Below are 17,322 nucleotides of genomic sequence, written 5' to 3'. Positions count from 1 at the left end.
AAGGCTAATCCTGCAAATGCATAGGTATTTGCTGAGCTGAACTCATGAGTGGTCCCATCAGAAAGTTCAGCTTACCTCTAAGTGTGTATGGGGTCAGGATCAAAGTGTGGGCGTGTGGAAATACCCACACGACTGATGTTTACAGCTCAGCAGAAAATACAATTACCCCTGAGAATTACTTTGGTTGTTTTGGTGGCCATCTGCTGTCTTACTTCTTTGAGTAACTGCTCCCCTTGCTGCAGTGTCCTCTGACCACATTCAAATAGGTGAAATGGTTTGACTCTCTCTACATTGTACTCTCCCACCTGTGATTTACGCATATGCTTTTTACTAGTGATCTGGAGTTTCTCAGGCAAGGGGAGAAGGCTTCAACATCTCAAGAACCTGCCAGGCATAGTAATCTGTGCAAAATTAGTGAAACCTGAGCTATTCTTGTTCAGATACTTTATATATTTAGTTCCTGCAAACAGAAAATAACCATATAATCTTAAATTAACACAAATTTAATATTAGTGATTCAGCAGTATGTCTGCTTTGGACTACCACAAAGGTCATACCAAGCTTAATATACCAGTAGCTAATATATATTGATATTACGTGTTACGTATATCAATACATTTCCATATACAACTCCTTCCACTACTGCTAAAACTGCCTCTCTTTTCAACCCCTACTATGGAAACAGATGTTCCACTCAGAGTAGTGGTGGGCTTGTGTGAGAGAGTCTGGAGCGCAGGAAGTGTGTGCAGGAACAGGATCTCCGAGATGAACAAGGATTTTCCATTCCTTTTGAAGTATATTTTGCTCCCCGTGCCTGAAACAGATCGATGGTTTTCAATGTAGAAATCAGTCTTAGAGGTTAGTACTTAAGTAAGTCATACATGATATGGTCAAATAGATTGAATATGACTTATATTGGGTATATTTGCATGCTTGCTAAACATGTTGATGAAGCTGCCTTTGACACATGACCCAAGGTTGCATATATTCTTTGTCATGATGCTGTATTCTTTTTCATATTCTTTGAAAAGACGTAACATTTCTCCAGCTTAAACTTTGGTCTCACCAAATTGAATTTCCTTAATCTGAAATAGCATTATTACAGATAGCTTCTGTTCATAACCCGTAATTCACCTAGGTCCACCCAATCCATAATCTTGGTGCTGGTTCATATGGCATGCCTTGGTAAGTCCTGTTTGTTTTGCAGAGATGCAGTGTTTGACCCCAGAGCTTGTTTGGAAATTTCTGGTGTTGCTAGTGGGAAGTAAAAAAATCAGTTTATGCAAATATGTAACTGATTACCAGTGGGGCAAATTACATCAGAAAATCTTTGCTGAACTAGGGCTTGAGTCAACTGACTGTCTGGATATATAGTGATTTTTGTCATCCGAATCAGAATAGCCATGACATTCCAGCCTTATCACACTGTTCATGAGATAGCTTCCTTAAAAGACTAATAATAATCTCCTCTGCTAAAGATGTCTTGCCTACTTTAGCTTGCTTACTCATGCTCTGCTTTACCGAATTAATGAACACATACTTCCTGGAACGGCTGCCACCCTTCCTAAAACTCTTCGTTTCCAGGCCCTGCCCTAATGACTGTCCATGTATTTTTATCTTAAGTAGGCAGGGGGGCAGGAACTAGAATTCACTTTTTTTCCCCTCTTCTTGAGTGAGTGCTCTTCCCCTTAAATTTTACAGTCATGCTCTTGCTTTCTTTCTCCCTGCAGCCCGAAGAAACTTCATTATTTCATTTAATATGGAATTTCATTGATGTTCTGGGGCTGGTAAACCTGCTCTGTAGTCTCAGCCAAGACAGTGGGAGATTTACAATCCTTCCACTAATGGGAAGAATTGATCCTGTATCTCTCACAGCTTTAAGGAGTGTTCAGAGGTCTTGGATAAAGAGCTTGGGCATCACGGCTGCACCTATCTAGTATGGGAGTGATATGCTAGGTGTGACCAGAGGATGCTTAACACAGGCAAGGCAGAGGAGTTTCTGGTGTACAGATCCCAAAAGGATTTGGGACTGACCTAAGCAGGGAGCTTCTTGGTGGTGTTGACTCTGATAGGCTTCTCGAAGCCCACGGTTGGGCATTTGGGGACTTTAATATTGAAAATGCAGAAAGAGGTTAAAAGCTCTAGGCAGTCACTTTTCTGGGGTGAGGATGTGAGAAGTGAGAGACCAGGCTGAGAATCACACCCCTGGAGTCAGGCCCTGGAAGTGAAAGGGAGCCAGGATTTGGGCGCTTAATCCTTCTTTTGGATCTAGTTCTCAGCTCACATTGCGGAACCAAAGTAAGAGAGGTGGTTTTCACATTAATGTATCTTAAGTAAAGGCTCTTTTGCAATTTGCTTCATGTCTGTGTTTCAAAATCTGCTCCTTTTGGAATTCGTGCACTGATTTAACTATATCGATTCAGAAATTGGTGTAAACTCTGACTTGGGCATGGTTATCTGGTATACTAGTGCTTATAGAAATATAATTGTTCCTGTAAGTAATCTTGAAAAGGAGTGAGCTGTTTTGAAAACCTGACTGCAATAGCATTCAGTCTTTCAATGCTGAATACTGGGGGAGGGAAAACAAGTCCCTAAGCCTCTCTCAGCTTCTAAATTAAGATCTTCCTAACACCTCCTGCCCTTTAATTTCCTCCCCTTACTTGACCACTTTTTTCACTTCATATTAGCTTTACCACATAGCCACAGAATTTTTTTTTTTAATCATTATTGGAGTTAAGCAGACTCTTCAAGAAATTCTAATAAGCTCCTTAAATGTGATAAATATATGCTAAAGGAGTAAATAGTCATGAGTTTCCTCTATAATACAAAGCAAACAGGCTTGGGTGAATTTAGTAAGTGTCTTCCAAGTTACTCGTGAGGGTGACAGGTGTTTGGTATGGCCTGAACCAGCCACTGCAAAGGCATTATACTGCCAATTAACTGAAGGGTTTTTATCCACACAGCCAAGAAGTTACTTGGTGGAGTATGTGATTCTCAGCTGTGACAGCTACAGCAACTGCTCTTGTTGCTTTTCAGATAATGGTGAATCTTTGGCATAGCATCTCTACAAAGTATGCATTTGGGGATTTTCTACAGATCTTACTCTTTTAGGCAGAAAATACAGGTTGCACTACAAATACATGAGCTTTAGAGAATTACAGTGTCGTATCTTAAGACATGAGCATTGCAAACTTAACCCATGGGTTTTGGCAAGGCTTGTTTCTCTGAAGTCCTGTTGTAGCAATGTGTTCTGTGGTTGTGGAAGTGGGATATTTGTGTAGCTGCAATCTTGTGTTAAATATTTTTTCATACAATGAATATTTAACTACCGAAATAATATTAGCAAACTAAAGATCAAAGTTGCTTATTTAATGTATTACTTATTAAGGCAGGAGCTGTAAGATGCTTTTCCTCTTTTTTTCTTTGAGATTTTTTTTTACACTGCTCCTTCCCCTTTTTCTAATTGTCTTGGTGTTCTGTATATTTTTATATATAGCACCTTCTTCAGATGAGCTTGTGTTTGTGTTTCAAGTCTTTTGATGACAAATTTCTGTGTTGCCATTATTCTCTTTTTAAAGAAGGCATTTAACTTGTTGGCTGCAAACTGTCTTATTGTTAGGAAGGTATTTGGTTATTAATAAAACTCACTCTGTTCCAAAAGCTTGGATATAGGAATCAACTGTGGTGACACTGTTCTCGTATCCTGTACTCTGTAGACTTCTTCTTGTATCGTAAACAGTTTTAGATGTTTGCTGTGTGTCTTCATATGGTCCTACTAACCAGTGTGTGTTCCTTAGTAGACTGCTTAGTAAGGAAACAAGGTTTAGTCAGCTGCCTGACGGTTGCTTTGTTACCTCTGAAAAAAAGTACAAAATCTAGTCAGACACGCTAGAAAGAGCAAATAATCTCTTCCCTGCTCTTCTCTGTTGGAGGCTTGCTATTTTAAAAACCTATGAACTGGCTTAAGAAACACTGTATGCCTGTGTTTAAAATACTCTCTTTGCATCATTAAGAAATCTGAAGCTGCCATTGTTTCACCCATCTTCCCAAGGGAAACTCATAGAAAATAACTAGATGTAAGGAACTGCTCATGTATTTTGATGTCCAGCATCTGCTGACAGAATTTCACAAAGAAAGATGCTGGATCTCTCCTGACCTCCAGGCTGTGTTTTTACTCTACCAGCTTTTTTGCATGCCTGCTTGCCTGTGAGTTGTGAGTCATCAGTGACTTCTGCAGATGCAAAACCGTAGCATTGCACAAGGCAGGCATCCCTGATTCATGTAAGTGTACAGGAGACAGCAATTTGCATGACTTCCTAGGATCACACAGCAGGTCTGTCTACTGTCATGTGTGTCTGTCAGTGTTTTCTAGCGTGCCATTTTAATTTGCATTCTCTCTTTAAAGAGCGACTGCTCTCAAATGAATGGGAAGCTGCCACCAGGGAGTGAGAAGGGTTACTGGCCGTTAGCAACTGGTCCAGTCTCTCTCCTTGTCTGGGACCTATTAGCACATCTGTGGGGAAACAGCAGATACATGTGAACCATTTTCTACATTCATCAAAGGGAAAACAAAGAATGATTCCATTAGAAATGCACCGTAACAGCCAAATGAGCAAAAGGAGCCAAAGTTCTGTCCTGCCCCTCTGTCCTTTTAACTCTGTCTTGCTCCATCTCAGACATTCAGCTTCCCATTACTTAAGTCTGTGAAAGCCTCTTCCTGCCTTTATTGTTTTGCCAGTTGCTGCCTTCAATTTACTGCACTGATAAGTACTTCCCAGGCTGTAAATGTGTGGTCAAGATATTTCTGAAGCCGACCCATGTTTTGATTGTAGTCACAGGAGGAAAGGTCAGCAACAAAACTGCTCTTGCTACACAGGGAGGCCACTCCTCACACCAGGATAGGTATAGGCTGTGAATTCGTGGGGAGAGATGTGAGGTAATGTATGGGATAACGGGGCCGAAGAAGAAAAAACAAACACGCACTTAACCTCCCCTCTTCACAAGGTGATACCCTTGCTTTTATTAGATGTAAAGTAACTGCAGTTGTTCTTCAGCTTGGGGAACGCCGGAAACCAGAAGGAGTGAGAAATCAGATATGGTCATCAATGCTGGAAATGATAGCAGGTAGGTAGGAGGTGTTGAAGTCTCCCTTCACTGCTATCTGTGACTGCAGATAACCATTTTATTTTATCTTGATACAACTTAGCTGCAGAGATGGAAAAGGGAAGAGGGGATCTGTTTTAACATCTTGTTTTTTGGGACAGTTAGCTATAATCTCTGCTGTTTGGGTAATCAGCACGAGCCTGTAGAGCTTGACGTGCTTGAGAAGCTCCATACATGTCTGTAATTCCTGTGGCATCATTATAATGTGTGGCACAGATGTTTGCAATGTGGCTGTCTGCCAGTATGGGCCTAGAAAGTATTGTGCCATGAGCAGTTAGTCTACAGTGGGAAATAACTGGAAATTACAGAATTATATGGAGTAAAAAAGCTTCTTCCAAGGGAAAATTGATTTGGAAGCCAGGGTTTATCAGACAAGAACTTTGATACCAAACTTACTGAATTTTAATACAAGTTAGAGGCTCTTATGGTTCCTCTTTGCCTTAAAATTGATTGAAAAGTGGTGTGAAACTGAAAGCAGTGCCGACTCTTAAAACTGCCATAACTCTTGGAAGATTTAACAGGTTCAAAAAAGACACTATGCAAGAACTATGCTACTATAGAAGAATTTTGGCTTAGTTAAAAATAAGGCAAAATAAGCTTTGTGGGGTAAAGTGTAGATCTCCAAGCTGAACATATCAGAAGGTCTAGGTAAATAGGGCCTAGGATTTCTTAGTAATCTAATTAATAAATAAGTGTGATTTTTCTAGCTTGGCTTTAAGACAATATAGCTGGCAAAGGTAAATAATAATAATATTAAAATATTTTGTAACAGATATATGATAATAAATATACTGGGTCTTTGTCTTTCTGAAATGAAGGGTTGATTATTTTCCCATATGTCTTTTAAAATAACTAAAAAAATCTTTTTCTTGGGCTGGTGCAGTCTCATTAAAGGCATGTAACAGTGGAACCAGTCAAGCATATATGCTGATAAGGTGTTTTTTTCCCCTGACTTGACCTATGTGACTAGGTTAACAAAGCAGACTTATTCATGAAGGACTGCAAAGAGCTGTACGCAAGTCTGTGAATAGCAGAGGTAATTGCCAAGAGTTTCTCTGAAGGCTTACAGGCAGTAGTATAACTTGTAAGAGGTATTGACAGTGTATTGATTTGGTTTTGGAAAAATGATTGAGTTAGAGTATGTGAACTCTTATTGCTGTTAGCTGTCCTCTCCCGATGGGTTGTACTTTGGTGTTGGCGATCTCTAACATGTCTGAAGGGCAAAGATTCTCAGAAGAGCTGCGTCCCCTGGCATCATACACATTAATCAAATGTCTGATATTTGTAATTTTATTTTTGCTTTACTGGGAATAGCAAAACAATTTTTTTGACAAATCTACTGAGAAGTGTGGCTGAAATTTGTCCTCTTTTTGAAGACAAACTGAAGTCTTCCTTTAGCTCTTCCTTTTAACCTGATGCATTCTGGGTAATTGTACTACCTTGACCCGTGGAAAGTGGAAGTAAAATGTCATCATCATAGGACATGGAATAACTCAAGGATGTATGTTCAGACTTTACTGCCATTATTAGCTGAAGTTACAGTTATAGAGGCAAATGCCAACATGGTAAATTGAGGAAACAAATATAGAAGTGGATGGGACAAAGCTGAAGTATGGTAGATAACCAGTTCCATAAAATGCTAGAATTGCAATTGAGAATGAAACCTTTGTTGTTTTTACAAATCCAGTTATCAAGTTATCCATTATTTTAGGGGGTTTATAAGTGAGGAAACCTGGGTTTTTTTCTGTTGTCTCAGAAATCACCTTGGTTATATTTCACAGAAAGAGATAAGAATGCTAAACAAAATGCTGTCTAAGCAGCTTAAGCCTTAATCAAGTGACTTTCTGATTACTGAAAGTATTGGTTGTGTGACTGTCCATTACCATTCCTCATGATTTCTGTAAGCTTCTCCTTTATGTTAGGTCAGCATGTGTTGTACCCCATATGCTAATTTATGAATTTCCACAAGGCATTATGTGGCTCTGAACTAATAGTTTGGTAGTGCATATGAGTGGATCCATATATCCACTTGGTTTCTTACCTATAGTCCTATTCATTTAACCTCTGTTCCTATAGAAGAGTAAATGTCTAGGCACTGAAATCATTTATAATACCCTTCTATGTTAATTGGGTGACCTGTGATGACTTGAAAGTAAATATTTAGCTCAGTGGACTCTTCTCTCAAAATTAAGCATAATGAAATACGTTTTGACAATTTGTAACTTAAATACTTTGGTGCTAAGGCAACAAATGCTCATCGCTTAGAGGCTATATTGGATGTAAATGGCAAGGTTTTGGCAGCAGGGGGGCTGTGGACATGGCCTCTGTGGGAGGAGGCCGGGGCTGCCCTGTGTCGGACACAGCCGCTTCCAGCTGTCTTTGCAAGGGACCCATTGCAGGCCACAGCTGAGTCCATCAGCCAAGTTGGTGGCACCTCTGTGAGAACATACTTAAGAAAAGGCGGAAAACACTGAGGGGGAGGGAACATGGAGAGAACAAGGGAATGGAGAGGAGGAGGGAAGAACGGAGGGAATAACAAAGTCAGAGGACGAGGAAGTGCTCCGTGGCAGAGCAGGTACTTCTGTGAAGGGACTGTAGCCCATAGAGGACTCATGCTGGAGCATAGGACAAGAGTGAGAAGGAAGGAGCAGCAGAGGGAAACTGCTGTGTACTGACTCTGACCTCCTGCACTGCTCGTTGCCTCACTGAAGGGACTGGGTGTAACCTGCAGCAATAACAAGGGGAAGGAGAGGTGTCTGGAGTGAAGCTGAGCCTGGGAAAGTGGGAGGAAAGGCGTTTTAATGTTTGTCTTCTTTGTTTCCCAATACTCAAATCAGTAATTAAAAATATTTATGTTAATTGGCAATGAATTAAGTTTTACAGAGATTACACTGGTTTGGGGTAGGCGAATGAAATGGAGTAGGTGAAACTTTATCCCGTGGAGTCTGTAGAGCTGTGGAGCTACTAACATCCCCTGTGCAGTGTCTGTTGTTAATATGAGGTTTGGCTTTAGCCATCCACCAGCAGTGTACACTTAACCATCCCCTGGTCCTCTCCCCTTTTCAGACACGGACGTCCCACTCTGTTTAGTGTCTTTTGAAGTTCCCCTTTGATCCAGAAAAAGAGTGAGTCAAAGTAACAGGGTGCAGACAGTTACTGTGGTTTATGGTGTAACTACTGTCTGAAGGTGTGTAGCAAAGGTGAATGAGTACTGGTGAGTCACATCAGATGAGCCCAAGACTCTCATATTTCATTTTCATTCCTCCCCTGCCCCCAGCAAGGCTTGTATCTTTCATTCATGGGGCAGTACCACAATCTCTCCCTTGTTCTGTGTCCTCACTCCACTTGACAAACGTCATCGGTAAGCCAGATGTGCTATCCTGCAGCCAGCTGCATGTGACGGTTGAGGTCATGGACTGGGACAGGAGTGGTGTCATTAGGCTGCCTGACAGCCCAGCATCACTGCCCTTTCCTGCCTAGCACAGCTTTGACACGTGTCAGATGCTGGAGAAACCTGACCACGTATGTCACTTGCTCAGAGTTTTCTAGAAATGGACTTGTATGTACTGTAGTAAATAAACTGGTACTGACCACCTACAAGAAATATTTAACTACTTGGAGAGGAAAAACTTCAGGAACCATGCATTGGGCAACCTAAGACCTGTGTTGACTTGAGCCCAAACAGATGTCTTGATTGCATCTGTGTAGGCAAAGGTGCAGCCATTATGTGTCCCAGCTGGGATTCTTATTATGGTAATTACACTAATATGTGTGGAGACTAATCACAAGAAAGGGCCTCATTGCGAGATCCTCCACTACATCTACAGGGTAGCAGATGAACTCTGTCCTGAAGAGCTTGCCCTGTACACGAGCACGACAGGATAAAGGAAAAGGTGTAGCAAGGGAAGTTACTGTTCAACCTTCTCATGAGGCTCTCCATTTCTTCTTGGCTTCTTTTTCTGCATACTGCTACTGATTCTATTTCCCTGTTCCAGCTGCTCGCATTTAGCACTGTTTCTCCAGCAGCCAGGTGGAAGCTGTTTAATGCAAGTGTTGTGTTGTGTAGGCTTGGAGGAGAGGGAGATGAGGGGAGGTCTGGCTTACTTAAACCCCCAAGAATGTCCTAATCTTGTAAAGAATATGAGTCTCCTGTGTGCAGGCCTCTGGAAAGTTTATGGTAAACTGAGACCCATAGAGGTGCCTCTGTGTCAAAGTTGAACTGTTTGCGTGTGGCTCATTTATTGTCCCTAAGTAGAAGGAAAATAGCCCACTTTTAATTAATGGGGAAAATGCTACATGTACATTTACTTTGGCTTGGCTAAAAAGCTGTTTTAAGTTTCATTTAGCTAAATAAATATTACTCTGTATGTCAAATTTAAGCCTATTTAAACCTGACTTATTGGTTTAGCTTGCACCTGTAACCAATATAACTTGCTTGAAATCCATGTGAAAGTGCCCACACAGGGATTTGTGCTGGCTTTACATTTTAATATTACTTAAACTGCTGTAACTTGTAGGTGTGGACCTCCCCTTAGTAGCCTCCAGCAGTAAAAGTGATGTCTTTTGGTTTTACTAATGACGGTAGCCAACATTTAAAACTTGACTGCATGCTGCCCACTCTGTTCACACCATTTGGTGCTTTTGCATAAGACCACAAGTTTACTGGCAGGGTATCCTGTTTCTTTTAAAAACTAATGTATTACACCTGACCACATCTGTCTCAGGAGCTCACAGCTTACACATTGGTTTTAAATACATCTATCAAGACAGTCCATAATAGCACCATCTCAAGACTTCCAAACATTGAACACAAAATGCAATTACACTGCACGAGAGTGCTAAGGAAAGACATATGTTCAAAGTAACTGTCTGTGTACATGTGGCAGTTGGGGTGACGGCAAGACTTGGAAGGGACTCTGTGTCTTGTAGTTCAGTCCATCAGGGACTTCCAGCCTCTGGGCACATCACTGCAGATGTTCCTGCTTTCCCTCTAAGTCGGAAGTGTGCATCCCGTAATGGTAATATTTCATGAAATAAAGCATGACATGCCTGATACCATGACTTGGTTCATAGGAATATTATGGTTGTATCTATTACCTAAATGAAGGGGGTCCTTTAGACAAAGCTATAGGCTTTCAGGGAACACTAAGGCTTATATTGATTATTTTCCTAGCGTCCTTCACCCAGTCCTGACTATTGCCCTGAAGTCCCTTCCCAGCATGTGGCAGGTTCCCAGCAAGATTTGTAGTGGAGTCTGCCATTTCAAGTGACCTGATTAAGAAAAGAGAATGGATAGCTGTGGAGGATTGTGTGCCTCCTGTGTCCTTAGTAGCCTCTGTTAACCACAGTAAACACAATAGGATTTGTAATTCCATTATAAGGCAAAAATATATTTTTTTAGTTTCATTGTAGTATGCAATCATTCACTAACTGTGTGATCTCTTTGAGTGAGCTCTGTTTTTCTTATCCAGCTTTCCTGAATCCTCCTGAAACAGCTGGATGGCAATGAGAGGTCTCAGAATTACATTAGGAAGCACCTGGGGGCAGGGATTCTCTAGGTTATCTTTATTTGGAAGTCCAACTGCACCTTTGGCAATTAATTTTTTAGTAGTAACCACTTATTTCAAAGTTTTTAATTCGTTACATGTATTATATATATGTATTATATACATATATAATTTTATATATACACATTATTATACATGTATATATATACATTATATACATGTATTATTGCATGTATGATTTTTCTGTGCTTCTCGTGTTGAGCCATTGACTATCAAAATATAATTTATTTAATTTATGTAGAAGAAATTTATAGTTGTATTTTACTCGTCCATCTCTAGAGGTGTTGGTGTGGTTGGATACCATTGTGACATGATGTAGACAAGACATTTATTGTTCTAGTAGAACCGCAGTGCTTGATCACACAAATAATGATGTAATGGTTGTGGTTGTTGGAGTCTGCAGTCAAAAGATGTGATATCAGGTTTTGGCTCAGCTGTGGATGTGTGGCTTAGCCCCAGTCAGCCAGTTCTTCCTCCAGTGGAAATGTTTTATTCTTCTTTTAGAAGCATTATGAGAATAAAACCATTTAGTGGTCAGATAGGCTGTTTGGGGGGTGGTACTGTAACATCAGGATCTAGGTAGCTACTGGTTAAGTAGGTGTAATGTAATTAAAAAACAATCCTGCAATTTTACACGGAGAATTATTTGTTACTATATGGCTGCCTTAATTCTGTTGCCAACAGAAGATAGGAATGATACTCTCCTATGCTATATATTATAAAGGATGGTAATACTAATAAAACTGAAAAAGCAGATCAAATCTCTTCCCCTCCTACATTTCATGCTCAGCAGTTTTCAAGGGATAGGCAGAACATGCAATAGCTTTTCTCAATTCTATTTTTTTAAAGAGCTAACTAAAAAGTATTTTGAAATAGCCAATGTAAAAATTATTTTATTTTTGTCGTCTTGAAAAAAAAAACCTAGTCAGATGAAGTTGGAAGAGCTAGCTAGCCGGCTCTGTGAAAAATCAAGCCAGTAATTTAAGCACTTAGAGAAGGATTTTGGGATAGTCAAAAAGGACAAACATGCCCAAAATGGGATTCTAGCAAAAGTAAGGTGCCAAAGTACAAAATTGTGATCTTGAAAAACACTGCTCAGCTGCTGGCTAACTCTCAAAGCAAGTAAACCAAGCAAATACTCTACTTTGTTTTTTCCCTTTAAATACATAAACAGTCTTGGGAAGAAAGACTGAACCTAGAGTGACCCTGGCTCATGTGTGGCCTGACCAGCAGGTTAGAGAGCCACATATCTCCCTGTATTCTCTCTGTGGTCCACTTCAGACAACTTTGGTTTTTGTGCGATGACACAGGTTCAGCAGGAAGGGTTGAGGCTGCCCAGCCTAGCCCCAGACCTAACTGTTAGGATGCCACCTTCTACAATGCCAAGCGTGGGTTCAAAGCCAAGGACCACTGCGTACCCACCTTCCCCTTTTTCTTAGGTGAGTGCTCTGGCTGCTTACTGTTGCGTGAATGGAGTAGTTTTCCCCCAATTATTTGTTGCAAATAGGAGCTCTGCTTGATTCCTGGAAAAACAGATGTGTGTTCCTTCAAGAGGGGGTTCTGCACCACCAAACTCAAACGGAAGAAAGTGCTTTCTTCCAGCTAGGAGGAAGGCACTGGCGGGGCAGGACTGATGTTTGCACCTCTCTACTCATGTTTCCTGTTGGCTGACCTGGGCTGCTGCAGCATCGTGTGTGCACTGACTTGTAGAAACTCCCTGCTCAGTGAGCTGTGCTTGTTTCCTGCAGTCTTCTTCTCTCAGCTTCAGGGAAAAGTGTGTCATGTCTAAATCCTTTGTTGGATGGGACCAGAAAGAACCTGGCTGTAGGCACACATCTAAAAATAATAGTATCTTTGGCTGAGCGTATATTTTGAAGGTCTTCCAAGGAAAACACTGCTGCATGCTTAGAGCAGCCTGGGCCCTGCAGGACTCTGAAGCCAGGTCTATAGAGAATTATCCAGTGCCGGACACTTTTGCACGTTTTGGGATGCAATGCGCTGTGCTGCTAGAGGGTCCCTGACCAGTCAGTGGTCTCCAAAGTGGATCTGAGGTGCAGGTAGGAGTTAGCATAGGCCAGCAACGAGCAGCTTGCATGTGCCAACTCTATTTGGGAGGTTGAGAGGCTTCACTAATGTAGATAAAGGCCAACCTCTCCTAGTTGGCTTTGGCACCTGGGTGCCCATCTGGGCATGGTCTGTTCAGTAGTGCAGACCTAGCCTGAATGAGCAGCATTTTCTTCTCTTTCTGGGAAGTGGGAGTTGTGTCAGGATACATTGGCCCTGCCTTTTGCTGAGGAAGGAGCATACCTGCCCGCTCCATGGGTGTGAGCTGGCTGTCTGAGGTGGCACCAGCAGGGCCAGCAAAGCTGCCACTGCCTCGTGTCCCTTGGGTGGCTGGCCCATGATGACATCTGCAGGGCTGCAAGCTCACAGGGACCTAGCTCAGAGCGCTCTGTGCTCATTGTAACAGTGGCATTTGGGAGGGCGTCAGGGTGGATTAGTAAAAAGGGTGAAGGATGCCAGTCCTACCAGGACTGAGTTTGCAGTACGAGGTCTGTGATATGGTAGGTTTGAAAAACTTGGTATTTGTGGGTGAATTAAAGCAGGTATATAGTTCATCAGTGCTTTGCATGACCAACTTTAAAAAGTTATGTTATGTGCAACAACTTCTAAAAAGAAATTTCCCAAATTCCTGCATTGTTTTTCTTCAAGGACTGTTTCAGCTCTCCTCTCGGCTTTTTTCTAGAAAAGTTGCTGGATATACTTTATTATTGTTTGTCACATTTCAGACACTTGTTATGGTCAGGTAGTAGTGGGGCTTAGACACAGATAGACAATAAAATACTGATTTCTTCTTTTCTTTAAATATAACCTGTAAAATTATTTCTGAGAACTTGTAACAGAGTATTTTGTGCATCTTTCAGGTAAATCGATATTTGATAATTAAATGTGTAGTAGATATATGGTATGATTTAGAAGTTTCTGTATCTATTCAGCTTTCTGTGAGCGTTCAGCTACCGTGGAAAGATTTATTTAAAAAAGCTGTAGGGACTGATCTTAAGGTTCTTTGAAAAATTGCCTCCTAGTTTAATGTTTGCTATGAACTTCATTAAACATTTTATGCAGTCTGTGCCAATTAAGACCATTAACATTACCATGAAACAGTAATGTTAGGGAAAAAAAAATGGTTATGCTTAAAAACATAAAAGCAGGGTTATTAACAAAAAGTGACTTATCAAGTGTAAATAAAATGACCTGAACAAAATGTGCGTCATTGTACATGCATGCCCTCATCTACCATCTGGTTTCTCGTTTATGACCCTAGCTATGGATTTATTTTGTGCTAGTGGACAAACAATTGGACAACACTTAAAAATACAAGCTGTATTGTCAGAAAAGCTTACGGCAGTCTTTCAGGTGCTCTGTATCGTGTGGGGAAAAAATAGTTTATAGAAAAGATGAGTTGAACTGTAAACATTGCATCCTGATAAGTCTTCCATATAGTCATATAATTATGATTTGTTTTACTTTCTTCAGATTTTCCTTGAAGTCCAGCTAAGAATGCAACCAACAATAAAGTGAAAAAGCTGTGCAGCTGAAGAAGCATCCTTCTACTTGGTGAAAATGCCTCTTATTTTTTGACAACAATTAAAGGACAATGGGGTCAAACACACTTGGGAAGGCTGCAACATTAGATGAACTTTTGAACACTTGTATTGAAATGTTTGGTATGCTTTTTCCATATTTTACTTTGCTGTTCTTGAAATTCATCTTATAATATAACCCCTGCTGTTCTCTGATTTAGCCAGTCTTTCCCTTGGCAAACAACATTTCTGTTCTGTAAAATTTTCCATGTTTCATTTTGGCCCAGAATCACACAGGCCAGAATTTTAATCACATGCATACTGTATTAAATTTTCTTAATACAGATAATGCACAATGGTGCGTATAGTGGTTTTTAAAATGCTGGCCTTCACCAAGAGAAGTGTTTAGTTGAATTATTCAAGGAGTTATTTCTGGCATTGATCTTTGTCTTGAGTGGTTACACAGCTGCATTTCTGACCAGTCATTTTTTTGAAAGGTTTTCTGAATCATCATGCAATAATTGGCAAGAATATGACTTAAAGCTCATGTAATCTTTTTACTCTTATTAAAATGTGATGTACCAGGTCTGAGGGAAAGAAGTGATGAAATAGACCTTGATCCATAACACCATTAATCATGACATATGTCGCATTGCAGTCAGATGAGTTCATGGATGGGCTTAAATGCTTTGAAATGGGGCCTTAATTCACAAAGTACATTTAGATTCTCTTGAAATGCAGGACAGCTTTTGGTTGGAATGAGGTATTAATTTTTTTCCCTTGTGGAGAGAAACAAGTATCTAAAGGTGAGAGAGTATTAAATAATTGAGGAACAGACGGATCTTGCTACTGACTGTAGTGAATCCCCATATATCCATTTCTGTAGACCACCATCAAATCTGTTGTTCTAAAACCAAATGAAAGTATTAGCAGAGCCCATATACTTGTCTGTTGGAAATCATGCCTCTCTTCCTTGTATACACACTGTCTTGACAAGTGTAGTCCCTGTGTGGTTCCCGTTTCATACGTGCATATTGTCTGCTGTCTTTTAAAAGAGTGACAGACAGAGAATAATCTAAGATTGCAGATGTTGAGGAAGACTGATGGTCAGCCAGCCTGCCAGGGAATAACTCTCTGTAGTTTCAGTGGCTACATTGCTAAGACACAAGGGTCTGTACGGCAGCTGGAGATGGGACCCTGGGCACAGATGTGAGGTGCTGCTTTGACATTGAATTCCTTGAGGCAGATCACTTTTTTAACAATCTAATTGTTGACACAAAGCTATAAAGCTGCAATAAAACAAATATGGGAAGTGGTTGTACATAAATCATCTCCCCACCCTTCTGGTGGACTAATTTTGGATTTGTTCTTTGGATTACTGGCAGTGTCTTTGTATAACGTTTAGCATAGTGCCGTCCATGCCCCATTTTTTAGCTATGGCCTGTTATCTACACTGGTTTGGGGTTTTTTTCCCTTTAAATACATAGCACTACATCTAGCAATAGTTATCATTAAAGGACCATTTTTGTGCTTTGGTTTTGTTTCCTACCTATTTGGTAGATAATGAGCCAACATTTCCACTTTTGATCCTTTCTGTCTGACTGCCTGAAGAATAAAAGCTTCTCTCTGATCATGAATAATGTGGTTAACTCATTGTTTCTCTTTTGCAGATGACAAAGGAAATCAATGCTCCAGCCATTTGCCAAGAACCTTTCTCTTAATGCACCGGTGGTATCTGCCTTCCACAGAGCTGGCTGGCAAACTTCTGTCCACATATCCTTTCACAAAGTCTTGCAAATAGACACTACAACGTCAAAAGCAGATTGTTTCTGTGATTGTATGTAAAAATGTGTCAATTAATTAGTGACAAGGTTTAGAGGTGAATTTTTTTCAGCCTAAAAGATGGAAGTCTGTGAGCTCCTTTATGCTACTGCTTGTGGACTTTTTCCATATGTACAAGCATACTGAGGCATACTTTGCATTAACTTTGAATAAGTGGAAATATATGGCCAAGATAACTTTTCAGATGTATCACGGCGGGCTGGCCTTTGACTACTATGAACTTTCAGTGGTAGCAAAGCACCTACATGTCATTTATACCTCTTAAAGAATTCAGTAATGATAAGAATTATCATATTTGGTTAGCCAGAGCTGACAAGAAACCGTTCAGCAGAATATTCAGAATAGTATAATAGAGGCATTTTTGCTAGGGCAAAAACCAAAGTGGCAGCCGGGAGATGGTCTTTGTCCCCTAAGATGCTGTGAAAGTGAATGAAATATCAGAGCATACTGTGGTTATCTCTAGAAGAAAAGTTTGATACTGTTTTTTATTCAGCTGTTCTAGTGTCAGAGTCTTCTGTGGATAAAAACATTACTGAATCAAGGCACACAAAGCTTTCTTTAACTAGCATACATATAGAGATGCCAATGGGGAGAACTGCAATGAATTCAGATTAAAAATCTGCTATTTCATGAGGTAAGCATGCTTCTGGTCCTCTAGTATTTTGTTTTTATGCTTCTGTGAATACTATCACTGTGATTTCTTTTTGTAAAGATTAAAACTAAACCATGGAAATATAAAGCTTTTCTTTTTTTTTTTTTTTTTTTACTTGATCTCCAGTCCATAGTGATGAGTGAATTTTTGTGCTTTGAAAACAATTGTTTAGGTTGAGCCATCCAGCCTTTAAGACGCTTAACTGCATTGAGCTAAAAAGCTGATTAAAAACTTGTGCTATGATTTACCTGGTGTTTGAGTGTGACATCTCTTAGAGGGAGACTAGTTCAGTGACACACAAGAGGAGGGACATATTTTGCTTCAAGATGTAATCTAGTGTGGTAGAGGAAGATTGTCCCTGGGCTGTCGGCTTCAGTTCACGCAATCCCTACATAATTTATGACAACAGGAGTGTGTTGGTGATGCCAAAGCTATTATAGGTCGAGTATGTTCTGATCCTTGCACCGACTGTCTCTGACCTTGTTTCTGTGGGAAAGCTTTCATGGGTTAGGCT

At 40.4% G+C, this 17,322-nt stretch overlaps 1 protein-coding gene across 1 annotated transcript in view; it reads left to right on the top strand.

The window, feature by feature from the left end:
- Nucleotides 1-17,322, top strand: part of RASGRP3 (RAS guanyl releasing protein 3) — a 63,975-nt gene that overhangs the window by 17,543 nt on the left and 29,110 nt on the right. The window contains exons 2-4 of the mRNA XM_050893918.1: nucleotides 14,268-14,458; nucleotides 15,985-16,087; nucleotides 16,728-16,790. Coding sequence (XP_050749875.1) covers nucleotides 14,389-14,458; nucleotides 15,985-16,087; nucleotides 16,728-16,790 — 236 coding nt within the window. The 5' untranslated portion in view covers nucleotides 14,268-14,388. The remainder of the gene's footprint in view (nucleotides 1-14,267; nucleotides 14,459-15,984; nucleotides 16,088-16,727; nucleotides 16,791-17,322) is intronic.

This window comes from Gymnogyps californianus, chromosome 3 (genome assembly GCF_018139145.2).
Source record: "Gymnogyps californianus isolate 813 chromosome 3, ASM1813914v2, whole genome shotgun sequence".
Taxonomy (NCBI): domain Eukaryota; kingdom Metazoa; phylum Chordata; class Aves; order Accipitriformes; family Cathartidae; genus Gymnogyps; species Gymnogyps californianus.
Note: the sequence above shows the minus strand (reverse complement) of the source record. Positions and strands in the feature narration are given on the sequence as shown.